This window comes from Palaemon carinicauda, chromosome 4 (assembly GCF_036898095.1).
Source record: "Palaemon carinicauda isolate YSFRI2023 chromosome 4, ASM3689809v2, whole genome shotgun sequence".
NCBI lineage: Eukaryota > Metazoa > Arthropoda > Malacostraca > Decapoda > Palaemonidae > Palaemon > Palaemon carinicauda.
The window spans coordinates 33232402-33252855 of record NC_090728.1 but is presented as its reverse complement, the minus strand read 5'-3'; the positions used below and the strand labels follow the sequence as shown (position 1 = coordinate 33252855).

Sequence of the window (20454 nt, the reverse complement as noted above, 5' to 3'; positions counted from 1 at the left end):
TCTTTTAGCAACTGCTCTTTCCTTTAGCGAATGTTCGAAAGTTTTGATGATATTACCCTTAGGATCTGCTTCCCACAAGAATATCATCACGCCCTTAGCAGAGTCCCTTGGGCGGCGAGGTCACCAGGTGACCGTTGCCTTCCTACACGCCGGCTCTGCCAACGCCTCTCGTTCCTTCACTGATCTTGTGGCCGCTGATGCCTGGAACTCTATCAAGAAAGTGACGGGGGAATTTGATGTCTTCAAGATGAGAGAAGCGAGTGGAGGAAAGAACGTCAACTCCCAAGTCATGAAAAAGGTTCTCCATCATCTACCCGAGTACTGTGACGCCTTTTTGAGAGACCCTGGGGTACAGGATGCATGGCGCACTAAGCCTGACTTGATTCTCTTGCCAGCTTTCATGAATGAGTGTGGATTAGCCCTTGTACACAAATTCAAGGTACCCTTTATGTATGTGACCACTTCTGGGCTTACGCCTTGGACAGCTGACCTCCTCGGAAACCCTGAACATCCGGCATATGTCCCCAACCAATATCTTCCATATGGAGACCACATGAACCTCTGGGAAAGAACACTGAACACAATTGTCAGGTAAGATTATATATCAGTGTCACTTTATATGTATTTTTTAAGTTATAGTTGCAAAATGTTAAAGAATCAGAATAATTTATCAGTTAATTGCAAAAATTTTTAGTATTCTTATTGAATAAATCACAACATTTCAGCAACAAACTAAGCTTATACCAATATTTCTTTTGCCAACAGGTTCATCACACCATACTTACGAAATCGTCTTGTGCTATCTCGGTTGGATGGTGTCGTACAGAGGTTTCTGAAGGATCCATTTGTTTCACTTTCTGAAGTAGAGAAGAACGTTTCACTAGTTCTGGTCAACTCCCACTACTCCTTAGGCTACCCACGCCCACTGCTGCCTAATGTTGTTGAAGTGGGTGGCATGCACTGTCGCAATCCACGCCCAATACAAGATGTAGAGCTGAAAAATTTCTTGGACTCGTCTCCTGTTCCTGTAGTTTTCTTCAGTCTTGGATCATCGATTCGTAGTGAACAATTACCTGCTGACCTGCGCAATGCTTTGGTGTCAGCCTTCGCTCGCCTTCCATATCGCATCCTATGGAAATGGGAAGGAGCTCCTATTGCAGGTCTGTCGGCAAACGTCTTGACACGTGCTTGGCTTCCCCAGCAGGATGTCCTTGGACACGAGAAGGTGAGGGCCTTCTTAACTCATGGCGGACTGCTGTCTATGCAAGAGGCTATTTACCATAATGTGCCCATGGTTGGTATTCCCTTAATGAGTGACCAACACCTGAATGTACGTCAGGTCGTTAATCTGGGTATTGGCCGAGAGCTCACTCTGGAGACCATGAACTCCCATTCCATCATGGAGGCAATAACAGCAGTCATCGAAAACCAGTCCTACAGAGATCAGGTCAAGATAAGGTCAGCCTTATTAAAGGACCAAGAAACGTCATCACTGGACCGAGCTGTCTACTGGACCGAACACGTCCTCCGTCACGGAGGGGCCCAACACCTCAGATCAGCTGCTGCCAACATGTCCATCCATCAGTACATGATGATCGATGTAATAGCTGTACTTACTCTTGCAGCTGTTGTTCTACTGTTCTGTCTGAAATGGCTACTGAAATTCTTGTACTGTGCACTTCTATTTGCTCTCAAGAAAGCATCTACAAAGTTGCAAAAGTCAATCAAAGGTCATCTCCATATAGAGTAAATGAGTGTACGCTTTAAATAGCTGTACTGAGATTGATCTGAAAGCTGATCTTATTCCTTGCAATGTGTACCTGATATAATAACATTTTCATTCTCAACTTTCTCCCTGTTATGGATACAATCATTCATTCATAAATCTTTGAAAATGTCTATATGATAATCATTCTTCATTTCTATATTTATATTATCATCAAAGAACATACCTTTATACTGCTTAAGAGATTCTATTTTTATATCTGCAAAAACCTATTATATGAATAAACAAATCTATAAATTTCGTTTTTCAATTCCATATAACTATATATACCTTTTAAAAATTCTCTAAACAAAATGAGGAAATATTGAAACATGAAGAGGATCATTCCTCATTTTCATGATATTACAGAAAAGAGTATTTCTTTTGGTTTGAAATTCATTATGATAAACAATTGATGAACCTGCTTAGTTCTACTCACGACCTTTGTCTAAATAAAATTTTAGGAAATGAATATAAGATGAAAATATATTCAAAAGTATATTTCTTGAGGCCTCTAGAAAGTGAAGACTTCGTCTGGGAAATAAATTCATTATTGGCCTATCCCCTTTGTATATTGTGTTAGTTAATAAACGCAAGGTACATTTCTCCGTAGTATGTTTACACTGCAATTTCCCTTTCATATAGTTAAAGTGATGATGAAAGGAAAACTTAGTAATTTTTATGGGAGGATTCAGTACATATGCACCTAATACAGAGAAAGAAGTTCATATTCCCCTTAATGATTATCCCAATATCTAACACGAGACGACCTCTGGTGAGAGAATTGAAAAAAAATCTCTTTTATCCACAAGATAAAATCATTCTGTTGACTTAGAAAAATGAAAATTCTCATTATCTACGATATCCTACTTTTGAAATTGTGTAGGATATGATAAAGGACAAATATTTTCCCTGAATAATCTAGATTAGTTTTCCCATAGGATTTCCTTAAACACTTCTTATAAAGCCGATCATTTATCCTTTTGCCACCTTGATCACAACCATGCACGAGAAGGTATGGAATAGTATTAGGTTCAAAAGTAGAAATAAATAACATCCACATAGTTTGATTGCTCATCCATTATTATTCAAGTCCCTATATACAACATCCAGTTATCTAAACATACAAAGCTACGTAAAGCTATTTAGCCTTGTCTCGGCTCTCTAAATAAATATCTATTGGAATTATATTTAATCTACAGTAACAAACAGATTTTGGGCTTATTAAACAGAATTTGTGGCAATATACTAAACATTTAGGTACTTCGAATAATCATCCAGCTGATACTGAACCTCAGACTGAGTTTCACAGCAGTGGTGCCATCCGGTGTGTTCTGATTAAGCGTTGATTTATCTGCTCTATTGATACAAGAAAGCCAGTAAGTTCTAAAATTCGGGTTCTACATAGCGAAAAGATTAGAAATTGACACTGAGATCATCCAAATATTAAAGTATTTGTGAATTTATTTCAAAATGTAATATTTCAGTATATTCAATGACATCCATCGTGAAAAATGGCAGCCATCTTGAATTTTTATGGGGCTATAGGGTCTTTTTCAAAAGAGTGATTCCAAAGCAGTATGTGTGCCAATTTTGGTGCTTGTTTCTGGAAATGAAAGATTCTCCTGAAAAAATTGTTGTGATCTGCGCAACTAAAAAGGCCCTTCGAAAATAGAACTTTCAAGTGACACTTGAACATTGAATAAAAAGGAAGTCAAATTTGGTGATCTGTCATTTTCAAGAAAGTAGTTGATCCTTATAAGAGATCAATGAAGGGGTTAAATTGATCACACGAATTTCCTTTATTGTAATCTTTATATGCTGAATATAAATTCCAATCATAAGTAGAATTCACTTATGACTTTTTATCTATTTATATTTTTACTATTTATTACGGTGAAAAGAAGAACCTGTAAATTTTAGAGATGGTTTGTTTCATTAAATGCTTGGTACTTTAAAGTGTCCTTCCTGCAACTCTTAAAGGATGTTGAACAATTTGACTTGACTCCTCCTCTTTTTAAATTCTTCAAAACCTGAAGTGGTCGAGTAACGACAGAGAGACCAGATTCTGAACAAGACTTTGCTAGTGCCCGAACCATCAGAGAATATCTCGAGCCTTTAAAACTTAGAGGAGCACCTTCTTGGTTTTACTATTATATTTTGACATTACGCGTCATATTATTTGTTAAGGCGCTCTTCCGGATCCAATACATTTCTCATCAGTATAGACAAGAAGTTATTCTGCATTTGCCATAATCACAGTTTTCGTGCTTTGATTGACACGGTGAGTACCAAGCACATTCAAGGCAGTTACGGTTATGGTAACTATGATATATCCTTGAGCCTTTCTGTTGCCTCATAATAATTAATCCTTCTTTTCTGTCATAATTTGATATTCTTTAGATAATCCTTCTTTTCTGCCATAATTTGATATTCATTTAATTTTTACTGATAAATTTTTCTTGTCCAATATTTCCGTATTTTGCCGCTAAACTCCTTCTTTGTTGTGCATTTTTATCATATCTTTGCTTATTAGTAGGGGCTATATAAATATAGATTATTTATAATATTGATTATGAATTTGACATCTAAACTCCTACTAGTTATTTTATTCGGTTCCAAAAATGTTTATACGTTTTATAGCCTTAGCGATATATTTTACGCTTTTTGGTGATTTTCAGATTTTAAAGTCGATTACCCTTTTATTAATTGAAAACCTTCACTATTGTTACAAAGTGTTTTAATACTATTAACATCTATGTAGTTTAAAACGTTTTACTGAGATTTCAGTAGTGAAAAGATCATTAAAAAAAATATTCATTTTAGCAAGGATCTGATAAAATAAATTCCTTTGCGGCATAAAACAGTTTCGTGTATCAGACGGAATATAAATTTAAAAAAAAATTGTGATAAAATTAATTTATATAATTCATGGGAAGAGAATATTTTTGGATTTGCCCTGGTAATCATGCCAAGTTGCGTGACTGACATTGCTGGTACTTATACAAAAAATAAAGTTCTTAATCTTCGGTAGAATACTTTTTTTTTAATTTAAACTTGGTTAAATAAAACTGTAAAATTATACATATATGCATGAACAATATTAGTGTTGAAATCGTTATATTTCAATTTAAGGGCAATTTTTAAGGGACGGGAAACTGAAAAGATTGTAAAAAGGGCAACCAATGGAATTCCAGTTGAGGCAGAAAATGCGACAATTCTATAGAGGAACTATCATCCGATATAAGTCATCACTCCCTACGGACTGTGGTTATCACATCAGACTTTGTTAGATTATTATCTCATTAAACAAAATAACAGAATTTCGGTCGTATAACTGTGAAGAATAAAGTTATATCTGGGAAAGAATAAACTCATATAAAGATAGATATCGAGATATTATGATGATGTATCTCGGTTTTCCTATAAAAAAGCTCAATATAAACACTTTTTTATACAGGAATAGGCTTACATAACCAGTCCTCTATAGAACACTTATCAAATGAATCATGTATTTAATCAGTCAGTCCTAATATTTTATCAGTAAAAAAGGTTAATAACCTTAAAAGATTATGTTTAGGCCTACACATCAAACTCTCAAATTTTGAAGGAATAATAAGAGAAAAGGTCTAGATAACAATTTCTGAAATCAACTGACGTTTTATCCTAGAATTGATGCTTATGAATTTTGTTTATATATTTGGTTCATATAACCAGACGCTGGGGCTTAGAAGGCTATTCAGTGATGAGTTATAATTGAGCAAGAACCCTTTATTTATACTACGGAGAAATTAGTAAGATTATTTCTTATAATTATAAAAATATAATCTGAATCTCTCATAAAAACAAGGCAATAGATTCAAATTTTCTGTCACTGAAAAACTCCCAAAGTGTGTATTCTTCCATCGGTTTTTATATGGAAGTAGGTTGTCTTTTTCTCTGTTTTATGAACAAGAATTACAGGCATGGATAATAAACTGATAATGCACGTCGTATATTCTAACAGGAAAATCTGTCGAAAAATACCTTCCTTAATAATGACGCTGATTAGGTATCAGAGATTGACGAGCTCTTCGGTGGGGGTATAAAAGGAACCACGGGTTTCTGGTCAAGGCATAACCAAACCTGAAGTCGAGCAATAACCATCTCAAGAGGAAAACGACAAAAATTGTGAGAAAAAATTTTATAGAAAAAACTCCAAGATGAAGATCCTTCTTCTTCTAGCAACTGTTCTCTCCTGCGAATGTTCGAAAGTTCTGATGATATTACCCTTAGGATCTGCTTCCCACAAGAACATCATCACGCCCTTAGCAGAGTCCCTTGGGCGGCGAGGTCACCAGGTCACCGTTGCCTCCCTACACGCCGGCTCTGCCAACGCCTCTCGTTCCTTCACTGATCTTGTGGCTGCTGATGCCTGGAACTCTATCAAGAAAGTGACGGGCGAATTTGATGTCTTCAAGATGAGAGAAGCGAGTGGAGGAAAGAACGTCAACTCCCAAGTCATGAAAAAGGTTCTCCATCATCTACCCGAGTACTGTGACGCCTTTTTGAGAGACCCTGGCGTACAGGATGCATGGCGCACTAAGCCCGACTTGATTCTCTTGCCAGCTTTCATGAATGAGTGTGGATTAGCCCTTGTACACAAATTCAAGGTTCCCTTTATGTATGTGACCACTTCTGGCCTTACGCCTTGGACAGCTGACCTCCTCGGAAACCCTGAACATCCGGCATATGTCCCCAACCAGTATCTTCCATATGGAGACCACATGAACCTCTGGGAAAGAACACTGAACACAGTTGTAAGGTAAGATCACATATCAATGTCACTTTATTTATTTCTGAAGTTATAGTAATAAGATATTAAAGAATCAAAACAATTTGTCAGTCAATGGCATTTAATTATAGTATTGTGATTGAATAAATCAAAGCATTTCTGTAACAATGAATCTTATTCCTTTATTTCTTTTGTCAACAGGTTCATCTCACCATACCTACGAAATCGTCTTGTAATGTCTCGGTTGGATGGTGTCGTCCAGAGGTTTCTGAAGGATCCATTTGTTTCACTTTCTGAAGTAGAGAAGAACGTTTCACTGGTTCTGGTCAACTCGCACTACTCCTTAGGCTACCCACGCCCACTGCTGCCTAATGTTGTTGAAGTAGGTGGCATGCACTGTCGCAATCCACGCCCAATACAAGACGTAGAGCTGAAACATTTCTTGGACTCGTCTCCTGTTCCTGTAGTTTTCTTCAGTCTTGGATCATCGATTCGTAGTGACCAATTACCTGCTGACCTGCGCAATGCTTTAGTGTCAGCCTTCGCTCGCCTTCCATATCGCATCCTGTGGAAATGGGAAGGAGCTCATATTGCAGGTCTGTCGGAAAACGTCCTGACACGTGCTTGGCTTCCCCAGCAGGATGTCCTTGGACACGAGAAGGTGAGGGCCTTCTTAACTCATGGTGGACTGCTGTCTATGCAAGAGGCTATTTACCATAATGTGCCCATGGTTGGCATTCCCTTAATGAGTGACCAACACCTCAATGTACGTCAGGTCGTTAATCTGGGTATTGGCCGAGAGCTCACTCTGGAGACCATGAACTCCCATTCCATCATGGAGGCAATAACAGCAGTCATCGAAAACCAGTCCTACCAAGATCAGGTCAAGATAAGGTCAGCCTTATTAAAGGACCAAGAAACGTCATCACTGGACCGAGCTGTCTACTGGACCGAACACGTCCTCCGTCACGGAGGGGCCCAACACCTCAGATCAGCTGCTGCCAACATGTCCATCCATCAGTACATGATGATCGATGTAATAGCTGTACTTACTCTTGCAGCTGTTGTTCTACTGTTCTGTCTGAAATGGCTACTGAAATTCTTGTACTGTGCACTTCTATTTGCTATCAAGAAAGCATCTACAAAGTTGCAAAAGTCAATCAAAGGTCATCTCCATATAGAGTAAATGAGTGTACGCTTTAAATAGCTGTACTGAGATTGATCTGAAAGCTGATCTTATTCCTTGCAATGTGTACCTGATAAAATAACATTTTCATTCTCAACTTTCTCCCAGTTATGGATACAATCATTCATTCATAAATCTTTGAAAATGTCTATATGATAATCAGTCTTCATTTCTATATTTATATTATCATCAAAGAACATACTTTTATACCGCTCAAGAGATTCTATTTTTATATCTGCAAAAACCTATTATATAAATAAACAAATCTATAAATTTCGTTTTTCAATTCCATATAACTATATATACCTTTTAAAAATTCTCTAAACAAAATGAGGAAATATTGAAACATGAGGAGGATCATTCCTCATTTTCCTGATATTACAGAAAAGAGTATTTTTTTTTTGGTTTGAAATTCATTATGATAAACAATTGATGAACCTGGTTAGTTCTACTCGCGACCTTTGTCTAAACAAAATTTTAGGAAATGAATATAAGATGAAAATATATTCAAAAGTATATTTCGTTAGGCCTCTAGAAAGTGAAGACTTCGTCTAGGAAATAAACTCATTATTGGCCTATCCCCTTTGTATATTGTGTTAGTTAATAAACGTAAGGTACATTTCTCTGTAATATGTTTACACTACAATTTCCCTTTCATATAGTTAAAGTGACGATGAAAGGAAAACTTAATAGTTTTCATGGGACGAGTCAGTACACATGCACCTAATAGAGAGAAAGAAGTTCATATTCCCCTTAGTGATTATCCCAATATCTAACACGAGACGACCTCTGGTGAGAAAATTGAAAAAAAAAATTCTCTTTTATCCACAAGATACAATCATTCTGTTGACTTAGAGAAATGAAAAATCTCATTATCTATGATATTATACTTTTGAAATTGTGTAGGATATGATAAAGGACAAATATTTTCCCTGAATAATCTAGATTAGGTTTCGCACAGCATTTCCTTAAACAATTCTTATAAAGCCGATCATTTATCCTTTTGCCACCTTGATCACAACCATGCACGAGAAGGTATGGAATAGTATTAGGTTCAAGAGTAGAAATAAATAACATCCACATAGTTTGATTGCTCATCCATTATCATTCAAGTCCGTATATACAACATCCAGTTATCTAAACATACAAAGCTACGTAAAGCCATTTAGCCTTGTCTCGGCTCTCTAACTAAATATCTGTGTGGAATTATATTTAATCTACAGTGACAAACAGATTTTGGGCTTATTAAACAGAATTTGTGACAATATACTAAACATTTAGGTACTTTGAATAATTATTCAGCTGATACTGAACCTCAGACTGAGTTTCACAGCAGTGGTGCCATCCGGTGTGTCCTGGTTAAGCGTTGATTTATCTGCTCTATTGATACAAGAAAGCCAGTAAGTTCTAAAATCCGGATTCTACATAGCGAAAAGATTAGAAATTGACAATGAGGTCATCCAAATAGAAGTATTTAGGAATTTATTTCAAAATGTAATATTTCAGTATATTCAATAACATCCATCGTGGAAAAATGGCAGCCATCTTGAATTTTTATGGGGCTATAGGGTCTTTTTCAAAAGAGTGATTCCAAAGCAGTATGTGTTCCAATTTTGGTGCTTGTTTCCGGAAATGAAAGATTCTCCTGAAAAATTGTTGTGATCTGCGCAACTAAAAAGACCCTTCGAAAATAGAACTTTCAAGTGACACTTGAACATTGAATAAAAAGGAAGTCAAATTTGGTGATCTGTCATCATCAAGTAAGTAGTTGATCCTTATAAGAGAGCAATGAAGGGGTTAAATTGATCACACGAATTTCCTTTATTGTAATCTTTATATGCTGAATATAAATTCCAATCATAAGTAGAATTCACTTATGACTTTTTATCTATTAATATTTTTACTATTTATTACGGTGAAAAGAAGGACCTGCAAATTTTAGAGATGGTTTGCTTCATTAAATCCTTGGTACTTTAAAGTGTCCTTCCTGCAGCTGTTAAAGGATGTTGAACAATTTGACTTGACTCCTCCTCCTTTTTAAATTCTTCAAAACCTGAAGTGGTCGAGTAACGACAGAGGAGACCAGATTCTGAACAAGACTTAGCTAGTGTCCGAACCATCAGAGAATATCTCGAGCCTTTAATTAGAGGAGCACCTTCTTGGTTTTACTATTATATTTTGACATTACGCATCATATTATTTGTTAATGCGCTCTTCCGGATCCAATACATTTCTCATCAGTATAGACAAGAAGTTATTCTGCATTTGCCATAATCACAGTTTTCGTGCTTTGATTGACACGGTGAGTACCAAGCACATTCAAGGCAGTTACGGTTAAGGTAACTATGATATATCCTTGAGCCTTTCTGTTGCCTCATAATAATTAATCCTTCTTTTCTGTCATAATTTGATATTCTTTAGATAATACTTCTTTTCTGCCATAATTTGATATTCATCTAATTTTTACTGATAAATTTTTCTTGTCCAATATTTCCGTATTTTGCCGCTAAACTCCTTCTTTGTTGTGCATTTTTATCATATCTTTGCTTATTAGTAGGGGCTATATAAATATAGTGTTTATATTATTAATTATGAATTTGACATCTAAATTCCTAGTAGTTATTTTATTCGGTTCCAAAAATTTTTATACTTTTTATAGCCTTAGCGATAAGTTTTACGCTTTTTGGTGATTTTCAGATTTTAAAGTCGATTACCCTTTTATTAATTGAAAACCTTCACTATTGTTACAAAGTGTTTTAGTACTATTAACATCTATGTAGTTTAAAAAGTTTTACTGAGATTTCAGTAGTGAAAAAATCATAAAAAAATATTCTTTTTAGCAAGGATCTGATAAAATAAATTCCTTTGCGGCATAAAACAGTTTCGTGTATCAGACGGAATATAATTTGAAAAAAAAAATGTGATAAAATTAATTTACATAATGCATGGAAGAGAATGTTATTGGATTTGCCCTCGTAATCATGACTGACATTGCTGGTACATGTACAAAAAATAAAATTCTTAATCTTCGGTAGAATACTTTTTTTTTTAAATTTAAACTTGGTTAAATAAAATGTAAATTCATACATACATGAATGAACAATATTAGTGTTGAAATTGTTATATTTCAATTTAAGGGCAATTTTTAAGGGGCGTGGGACTGAAAAGATTGTAAAAAGGGCAAGCAATGGAATCCCAGCTGAGGCAGAAGATGCGACAATTCTATAGAGGAACTATCATCCGATATACGTCATTACTCCATACGGACTGTGGTTATCATATCAGACTTTATTAGCTAATTGTCTCATTGAACAAAATGATAACAGAATTTCGGTCGTATAACTGTGAAGAATAAAGTTACATCTAGGAAAGAATAAGTTCATATAAAGATATCGAAATATTATGATGATGTATCTCGGATTTTCCTTTAAAAGGTTCAAAATAAGCACTTTTTAATATAGGAATAGGCTTACATAACCAGTCCCCTGTAGAACACTTATCAAATGAATCATGTATTTAATCAGTCAGTCCCAATATTTTATCAGTTAAAAAGGTTAATAACATTAAAAGATTATGTGTAGGCCTATACATCAAACTCTCAAATTTTGAAGGAATAATAAGAGCAAAGGTCTAAATAACAATTTCTGGAATCAACTGACGTTTTATCCAAGAATTGATGCTTATGAATTTTGTTTATATAACCAGACGCTGGGGCTTGGAAGGCCAGTCAGTGCCGAGTTATAACTGAGCAAGAGCCCTTTATTTATACTACCGAGAAATTAGTAAGATTATTTCTTATAATTATAATAATATAATCTGAAAATCTCTCATGAAAAAAAGGCAATAGATTCAAATTTCCGGTCACTAGGAAACTCCCAGTGTGTATTCTTCCATCGGTTTTTATATGGATATAGGTTTTCTTTTTCTCTGTTTTATGAACAACAAGAATTTCATGCATGGATAATAAACTGATAATGCACGTCGTGTATTCCACCAGGAAAATCTGTCGAAAAATACCTTCGTCAATAATGACGCTGATTAAGTATCAGAGATTGAAGAGCTCTTCGGTGGGGGTATAAAAGGAACCACGGGTTTCTGGTCAAGGCATAACCAAACCTGAAGTCGAGCAATATTCATCTCAAGAGGAAAACGACCAAAAATTGTGAGAAAAACTTTTATAGAAGAAAACTCCAAGATGAAGATCCTTCTTCTTCTAGCAACTGTTCTCTCCTGCGAATGTTCGAAAGTTCTGATAATATTACCCTTAGGATCTGCTTCTCACAAGAACATAGTCACGCCCTTAGCAGAGTCCCTTGGACAGCGAGGTCACCAGGTCACCATTGCCTCCCTACACGCCGGCTCTGCCAATGCCTCTCGTTCCTTCACTGACCTTGTGGCCGCTGATGCCTGGAACTCTATCAAGAAAGTGACGGGGGAATTTGATGTCTTCAAGATGAGAGAAGCGAGTGGAGGAAAGAACGTCAACTCCCAAGTCATGAAAAAGGTTCTCCATCATCTACCCGAGTACTGTGACGCCTTTTTGAGAGACCCTGGCGTACAGGATGCATGGCGCACTAAGCCCGACTTGATTCTCTTGCCAGCTTTCATGAATGAGTGTGGATTAGCCCTTGTACACAAATTCAAGGTTCCCTTTATGTATGTGACCACTTCTGGCCTCACGCCTTGGACAGCTGACCTCCTCGGAAACCCTGAACATCCTGCATATGTCCCCAACCAGTATCTTCCATATGGAGACCACATGAACCTCTGGGAAAGAACACTGAATACAGTTGTAAGGTAAGATCACATATCAATGTCACTTTATTTATTTCGGAAGTTATAGTAACAAGATATTAAAAAATCAAAACAATTTGTCAGTCAATGGCATTTAATTATAATGTTGTGATTGAATAAATCAAATCATTTTTGTAACAATAAATCTTATTCCTTTATTTCTTTTGTCAACAGGTTCATCTCACCATACCTACGAAATCGTCTTGTGCTGTCTCGGTTGGATGGTGTCGTCCAGAGGTTTCTGAAGGATCCATTTGTTTCACTTTCTGAAGTAGAGAAGAACGTTTCACTGGTTCTGGTCAACTCCCACTACTCCTTAGGCTACCCACGTCCACTTCTGCCTAATGTTGTAGAAGTGGGTGGCATGCACTGTCGCAATCCACGCCCAATACAAGATGTAGAGCTGAAACACTTCTTGGACTCTTCTCCTGTTCCTGTAGTTTTCTTCAGTCTTGGATCATCGATTCGTAGTGACCAATTACCTGCTGACCTGCGCAATGCTTTGGTGTCAGCCTTCGCTCGCCTTCCATATCGCATCCTGTGGAAATGGGAAGGAGCTCCTATTGCAGGTCTGTCGGAAAACGTCTTGACACGTGCTTGGCTTCCCCAGCAGGATGTCCTTGGACACGAGAAGGTCAGGGCCTTCTTAACTCATGGAGGACTGCTGTCTATGCAAGAGGCTATTTACCATAATGTGCCCATGGTTGGCATTCCCTTAATGAGTGACCAACACCTGAACGTACGTCAGGTCGTTAATCTGGGTATTGGCCGAGAGCTCACTCTGGAGACCATGAACTCCCATTCCATCATGGAGGCAATAACAGCAGTCATCGAAAACCAATCCTACCGAGATCAGGTCAAGATAAGGTCAGCCTTATTAAAGGACCAAGAAACGTCATCACTGGACCGAGCTGTCTACTGGACCGAACATGTCCTCCGTCACGGAGGGGCCCAACACCTCAGATCAGCTGCTGCCAACATGTCCATCCATCAGTACATGATGATCGATGTAATAGCTGTGCTTACTCTTGCAGCTGTTGTTCTGCTGTTCTGTCTGAAATGGCTACTGAAATTCATGTACTGTGCACTTCTATTTGCTCTCAAGAAAGCATATATGAAATTGCAAAAGTCAATCAAAGGTCATCTCCATATAGAGTAAATGAATGTACGCTGAAATAGCTGTACTGAGATGGATCTGAAAGCTGATCTCATTCCTTGCGATGTGTACCTGATAAAATTACATTTTCATTCTGAACTTTCTTACATTTATGGATACAGTCAGTCATTCATAAATCTTTGAAAATGTCTATATGATAACCATTCTTCATTTCTATTTTTTTGTATCATCAAAGAACATACTTTCATACTGCTTAAAAGATTCTATTTTTATATCTGCAAATACTATTATATAATAAACAAATCTATAAATTTTGCATTTCACTTCCCTAAGAATATTATCCCTTTAAACATTTTTAAACAAAATGAGAAAAATGTTGAAAAGTGAGGAGGATCATTCCTCCTTTCTATGATATTAGGAAATTCTTTGACTTCAGAAAAGATAGTATTTTCTTTTGCTTAAAATTCATTATGATAAACTTTAAAACAAATGTTTATCATAATAAACCTGGTTTGTTCCACTCACGACCTTTGTCTAAACAAAATTTGAACAAAGGTCTGGGTGAAACTCATTTTCTAAATAAATACAAGAAGAAAATAAATTCAAAAGTATATTTTGTGAGGCCTCTTGAAAGTAGACTTCGTCGAAGAAATACACAAATTATTGGCCTTTCCCCATTGTATATTTTGTTTGTTGATAAACGTCAGATAAATTTCTCTGTAATATGTTTACACAGCAATTTTCCTTTTATAAAGTGATGATAAAAGGAGACCTTAATAATTGTTATGGGAGGAGTCAGTACATATGCACCTGACACAGAAAGAAGTTCATGTTCACCTTAGTGATCATCCAATCCCTAACACGAGAGGACTTCTGGTGAAAAAAGTAAGAAAAATACATTTTCACCTGAAGATACAATCATTCTTTCCTGTTGACTTACAGAAATGAAAAATATTATTATTTATGATTTCATACTTTTAAAATTGTATAGGATACAACAAAGGACAAATATTTTCCCTGAATAACCGAAATTAGGGTGCCCACAGCATTTCCTTTTACAGCCTTGATCACAACCATGTACAAGAAGGTATGGAATAGTATTAGGTTCAAGAGTAGAAATAAATAACATCCACATAGTTTGATCGCTCATCCATTATTATTCAAGTCCGTATATACACCATCCAGTTAACTAAACATACAAAGCTATGTAAACCCATTAGCCTTGCCGCGGTTCTCCAACTAAATGTCCATGTGAAATTACATTTAATCTACACTGACAATCAGACGTTGGGCTTGATAAACGGAATTTTTGACAACAAACTAAACATTTAGGTACTCTAAATAATGATTCAGCTGATACTAAACCCCATACTAAGTTTCACAGCAGTAGTGCCATCCTGTGTGCCCTGGTTAAACGTTGATTTATCCGCTTTATTGATACAAGAAAGGCAGTAAGTTCTAAAATTCGGATTCTACATAGTAGAAAATGTATGATTTGACACAAAGATCATGCAAATAGCACAAGTATTTGTGAATTTATTACAGAATGCAATATTTCAGTATATTCGATGGCATCCATCTTGAAAAATGGTAGCCATCTTGATTTTTAGGTGGCTATAAGGTTTCTTCAAAAGAGTAATTCTAAATGAGTATGTGTGCCAATTTTGGTGCGTGTTTCAGTAAATTAAAGATTCTCCTTAAAATCTGCTGTTATTTGCTTCGCTAAAATGACCTTCACCAATAGAACCTTCCAGGGACACTTAAAACTTAAATAAAAATTCAGTGAAATCTGGTCATCTGTCATTAGCAAGGAAGTTATAATTTTCTATGAGAGCAATGAAGGGGTTAAATTGATCAAACAAAAATTATTTTATTGTAATCATTACATGATGAATATAAATTCGAATTATAAGTAAAATTCACTTATAACTTTTTTCTATTTATATTTTTACTATCCATTACAATGGAAAGAAGGACCTGTCAATTTTAGAGATGGTTTATTTATTAAATGTTTGTTACTCTAAAGTGTCCTTCCTGCAGCTGTTAAAGGCTGTTAAACAATTTTACTTGACTCCACCTCCTTTTTTAATTCTTCCAAACCTAAAATTGTCGAGTAACAACAGAGGAGACCAGATTCTGAACAAGACTTTGCTAGTGTCCGAACCATCAGAGAATATCTCGAGCCTTTAAAACTTAGAGGAGCACCGTCTTAGTTTTACTATCATATTTTGACATTACGCATCATATTTTTCTTAAGACACTCGTCCGGATCCCAGGCATTTCACATCAGCACGGAAAATAAGTTATTCTGCATTTGCCATAATCAATCTCCTTGCTTGGATTGACACGGTGAGTACCAAGCACATTCAGGGCAGTTACGGTTATGGTAATTGTGATCACTCCCTAAAGCAATTGTGTTCCTTCATAATTGACAATTCTCCCCCTCTGCCATAATTCAATATTCTATGATTAATTATACAAGTTTTGCTGCTACATTCTTGGTTCATTTTTTCAGTATTTCGTCGATAAACTATTTTTTGTGGCGCATTTTTTCACTTATCCTTATCTTGGCGTATTAGTATGGACACCATAAATCTAGAATGCCCAATCATCATCATCATCTCCTTCTATGGCTGATTTTCTATGTCATTAGTTATGAATCTGACAATGACGAAGGTATTAGTAGTTATCAAATTCAATTACCATTTTTTTTTTATATATAATACAGTATATACCATGTAACACTCAACAACTTTTTGCAAATTTTAGTGATTTTCAGTTTTCATAATCAATTTCTGTTTAATCTATTGACATCTTTAACTATTGCTACAAAATGATTTAATGCTATGAATAATCTATGTTGTTTACAAATTTACACTGAGATTTTAGTAGTAAAAACAAAAACAATAAAAGGTATTTTTTCAGTATCTTTTCAGCAAGGATCAGCTATCAAATATTTTGGTGTAATCTGACACAATATAAATTCTAAGAAAAAATGTGTTAAGTTATTCAAATAATTCATTGGAAGAGAATATCATTATATTTTCCTAAGTAATCATGCCTAGATGTGTGACTGTTGTACATAGCTGGAATTTAAAACATTAATAGTTCTTAATCTTCGGTAGAATACTTTTTTAAAATTTAACCTTGGTTGAATAAAAATGTAGAAATTTGCATGCGATGAATTATACATTCATGTATGAACAATGATAGTGTTTCGAAATCGTTATATTTCAATTGAAAGGTAAATTCTAAGGGACATGAAGCTGGAAAGATTATAAAAAGGGCAAGCAATGGTATACCAGCCGAGGTAAAAGCTGCAAAAATTCTAAGGACGAATCATCCCATATAGGCTATATCATTACTCCATACAGACTGTGGTTATTATATCAGACTTTGCAAAATAATTATCTCGTTAAACGTAATAAGACTTTTTGTTCCATAACTGTCAAGAATACTAACTTCTGGTAAAGAATTTGAGAATGGTTATTAAGTAGACCTCGAAATATTATGATGATGTATCTCGGTTTTTTGTTTTTTGTAGGAAAAGTTAAGAATAAACACTTATTTTATAGGAATGGGCTTACATAACCAGGCCCCTTATAGAACACTTATCAAATGAATCATATATTTAATCGGTCATTCCCAATATTCTATCAGCAAAAAAAAAAAAGATTAATAACATTATAAGATTAGGTTTAGGCCTACATATTAAATTCTCATATTTTTAAAGATCAATTTCCGAAATCAATTGGCGTTTTATTTAAAAATTGAGGATTATGAATTTTGTTTATTAATTTGGCTCATATGGCCAGACGCTGGGGCTTGGGAGGCTATTTTCCGGAGTTCAAACTGGGCAAGAGCCCTTCATTTACAATAAAAGCATTAGGTAAGATTATTAAGTATAATTTTATTTATTAATATAATCTGTAAATCTCTTATGAAAACAAGGCAATACATTCAAATTTTCTGTCACTATGAAACTACTAAAGTGTGTCTTCTTCTATCAGTTTTTATTCAGAAGTAAAGTTGTCCTTTTCTCTATGTTTTATGAACAACAAGAATTTCATGCATGGATTTTTTAGATAATGAACTGATAATGCACATCGTGTATTCTAACAGGAAAATACGTCGAAAAATACCTCTGTTAGTAATGACGCTGATTAGGTATCAGAGGTTGACGATCTCTTCGGTGGGGGTATAAAAGGAACCACGGGTTTCTGGTTTAGGCATAACCAAACCTGAAGTCGAGCAATATTCATCTCAAAAAGGAAACTACAAAAATTGTGAGAAAATTGTTATAGAAGAAAACACCAAGATGAAGATCCTTCTTCTTTTAGCAACTTCTCTTTCCTTCTGCGAATGTTCGAAAGTTCTGATGATATTACCCTTAGGATCTGCTTCTCACAAAAACATCATCACGCCCTTAGCAGAGTCCCTTGGGCAGCGAGGTCACCAGGTCACCGTTGCCTCCCTACACGCCTGCTCTACCAACGCCTCTCGTTCCTTCACTGACCTTGTGGCCGCTGATGCCTGGAACTCTATCAAGAAAGTGACGGGGGAATTTGATGTCTTCAAGATGAGAGAAGCGAGTGGAGGAAAGAACGTCAACTCCCAAGTCATGAAAAAGGTTCTCCATCATCTACCCGAGTACTGTGACGCCTTTTTGAGAGACCCTGGCGTACAGGATGCATGGCGCACTAAGCCCGACTTGATTCTCTTGCCAGCTTTCATGAATGAGTGTGGATTAGCCCTTGTGCACAAATTCAAGGTTCCCTTTATGTATGTGACCACTTCTGGCCTTACGCCTTGGACAGCTGACCTCCTCGGAAACCCTGAACATTCTGCATATGTCCCCAACCAGTATCTTCCATATGGAGACCACATGAACCTCTGGGAAAGAACACTGAACACAGTTGTAAGGTAAGATCACATATCAATGTCACTTTAAGTAATTGTAAAGTTGTAGTTGCAAAATATTAAAGAATCATAAAAATATCTTAGTTAATTGCAAGGAATTTCTGTATTGCAACTGAATAATTCAAAGATTTTATGTAACAATGAATCTTATTCCTTTATTTCTTTTGCCAACAGGTTCATCTCACCATACCTACGAAATCGTCTTGTAATGTCTCGGTTGGATGGTGTCGTCCAGAAGTTTCTGAAGGATCCATTTGTTTCACTTTCTGAAGTAGAGAAGAACGTTTCACTGGTTCTGGTCAACTCCCACTACTCCTTAGGCTACCCACGCCCACTGCTGCCTAATGTTGTAGAAGTGGGTGGCATGCACTGTCGCAATCCACGCCCAATACAAGACGTAGAGCTGAAACATTTCTTGGACTCGTCTCCTGTTCCTGTAGTTTTCTTCAGTATTGGATCATCGATTCGTAGTGACCAATTACTTGCTGATCTGCGCAATGCTTTGGTGTCAGCCTTTGCTCGCCTTCCATATCGCATCCTGTGGAAATGGGAAGGAGCTCCTATTGCAGGTCTGTCGGCAAACGTCTTGACCCGTGCTTGGCTTCCCCAGCAGGATGTCCTTGGACACGAGAAGGTGAGGGCCTTCTTAACTCATGGCGGACTGCTGTCTATGCAAGAGGCTATTTACCATAATGTGCCCATGGTTGGCATTCCCTTAATGAGTGACCAACACCTGAATGTACGTCAGGTCGTTAATCTGGGTATTGGCCGAGAGCTCACTCTGGAGACCATGAACTCCCATTCCATCATGGAGGCAATAACAGCAGTCATCGAAAACCAGTCCTACCGAGATCAGGTCAAGATAAGGTCAGCCTTATTAAAGGACCAAGAAACACCATCATTGGACCGAGCCGTCTACTGGACCGAACACGTCCTCCGTCACGGAGGGGCCCAACACCTCAGATCAGCTGCTGCCAACATGTCCATCCATCAGTACATGATGATCGACGTAATAGCTGTGCTTACTCTTGCAGCTGTTGTTCTGCTGTTCTGTCTGAAATGGCTACTGAAATTCATGTACAGTGCACTTCTATTTGCTCTCAAGAAAGCATCTATAAAGTTGCAAAAGTCAATCAAAGGTCAACTCCATATAGAGTAAATGTGTACGTTTAAATAGCTGTACTGAGATAGATCTGAAAGCTGATATCATTCCTTGTAATGTGTACCTGATAAAATAACATGTTCATTCTCAAGTTTCTCCCATTAATGGATACACTATTTAATTCACAAATCTTTGAAAATGTGTATCTGACAATCATTCTCCATTTTTATATTTCTGGTATCATCAAATAACATACTTTTATACTGTTTAATAATTTTATTTTTATATTTGCTTAAATCTATTATATAAATAAACAAATATATGCATTTCGTATTTTACTTCCGCAGGATCATATCCTTCAAAACATATTTAAACAAAATGAGAAAATGCTGAAACATGAGGAAGAGCATTCCTATAATATACGATTTTTATGACTTCAGAATTTTTTTTTTTTTTAATTCATCATGATAAATAATTGTGTAACCTAGTAAGTTGTGCTCATGACCTATGCCTAAACAATTAATACAAAAAGAAAATGAATTCTAAAGTATATTTCGTGAGGCCTCTTGAAAGTATAGACTAAGTGGGGAAACCCCACACCTCCTCAGCTTATCTCCTTTGTTTACTTGTGAGTAGAAGTGAGGTAAATTTCTCTGTAATATGGTTCCCTTGTGACTTTGTTTTAGAATAGTTAAAGTAACGAGGAAAGGAGACATTAATTATTGTGGGAGGAGTCAGCATACATGTATGTCATTGAGAAATAGAAGTTTATATCAGACACGAAAGTAGGAAGAAA

General features: G+C 36.2%; 4 protein-coding genes across 4 annotated transcripts in view; all 4 read left to right on the top strand.

Annotated features, from left to right (window-relative positions):
- The window catches only part of LOC137639876 (UDP-glycosyltransferase UGT5-like), a 2049-nt gene extending 79 nt beyond the window's left edge, over positions 1-1970 (top strand). Inside the window, exons 1-2 of the mRNA XM_068372139.1 lie at positions 1-591; positions 766-1970. The exon at positions 1-591 is cut by the window's left edge and continues 79 nt beyond it. Coding sequence (XP_068228240.1) covers positions 1-591; positions 766-1750 — 1576 coding nt within the window. The 3' untranslated portion in view covers positions 1751-1970. The remainder of the gene's footprint in view (positions 592-765) is intronic.
- A 1869-nt stretch (positions 1971-3839) lies between these two features.
- Positions 3840-7948, top strand: LOC137639881 (UDP-glycosyltransferase UGT5-like). Its single transcript, XM_068372143.1, has 3 exons — positions 3840-4049; positions 5772-6569; positions 6741-7948. Exons 2-3 carry the CDS (start codon positions 5968-5970, stop codon positions 7723-7725), a joined length of 1587 nt encoding a protein of 528 aa, XP_068228244.1. The 5' UTR covers positions 3840-4049; positions 5772-5967; the 3' UTR covers positions 7726-7948.
- A 1926-nt stretch (positions 7949-9874) lies between these two features.
- On the top strand, positions 9875-13947 carry LOC137639880 (UDP-glycosyltransferase UGT5-like). The gene is made up of 3 exons (XM_068372142.1): positions 9875-10027; positions 11723-12522; positions 12694-13947. Exons 2-3 carry the CDS (start codon positions 11921-11923, stop codon positions 13676-13678), a joined length of 1587 nt encoding a protein of 528 aa, XP_068228243.1. The 5' UTR covers positions 9875-10027; positions 11723-11920; the 3' UTR covers positions 13679-13947.
- A 1915-nt stretch (positions 13948-15862) lies between these two features.
- Positions 15863-20066, top strand: LOC137639874 (UDP-glucosyltransferase 2-like). The gene is made up of 3 exons (XM_068372137.1): positions 15863-15985; positions 17759-18559; positions 18731-20066. The coding sequence occupies exons 2-3, from the start codon at positions 17955-17957 to the stop codon at positions 19713-19715; spliced, it is 1590 nt and encodes a 529-aa protein (XP_068228238.1). The 5' UTR covers positions 15863-15985; positions 17759-17954; the 3' UTR covers positions 19716-20066.
- The last annotated feature ends 388 nt before the right edge of the window (positions 20067-20454 follow it).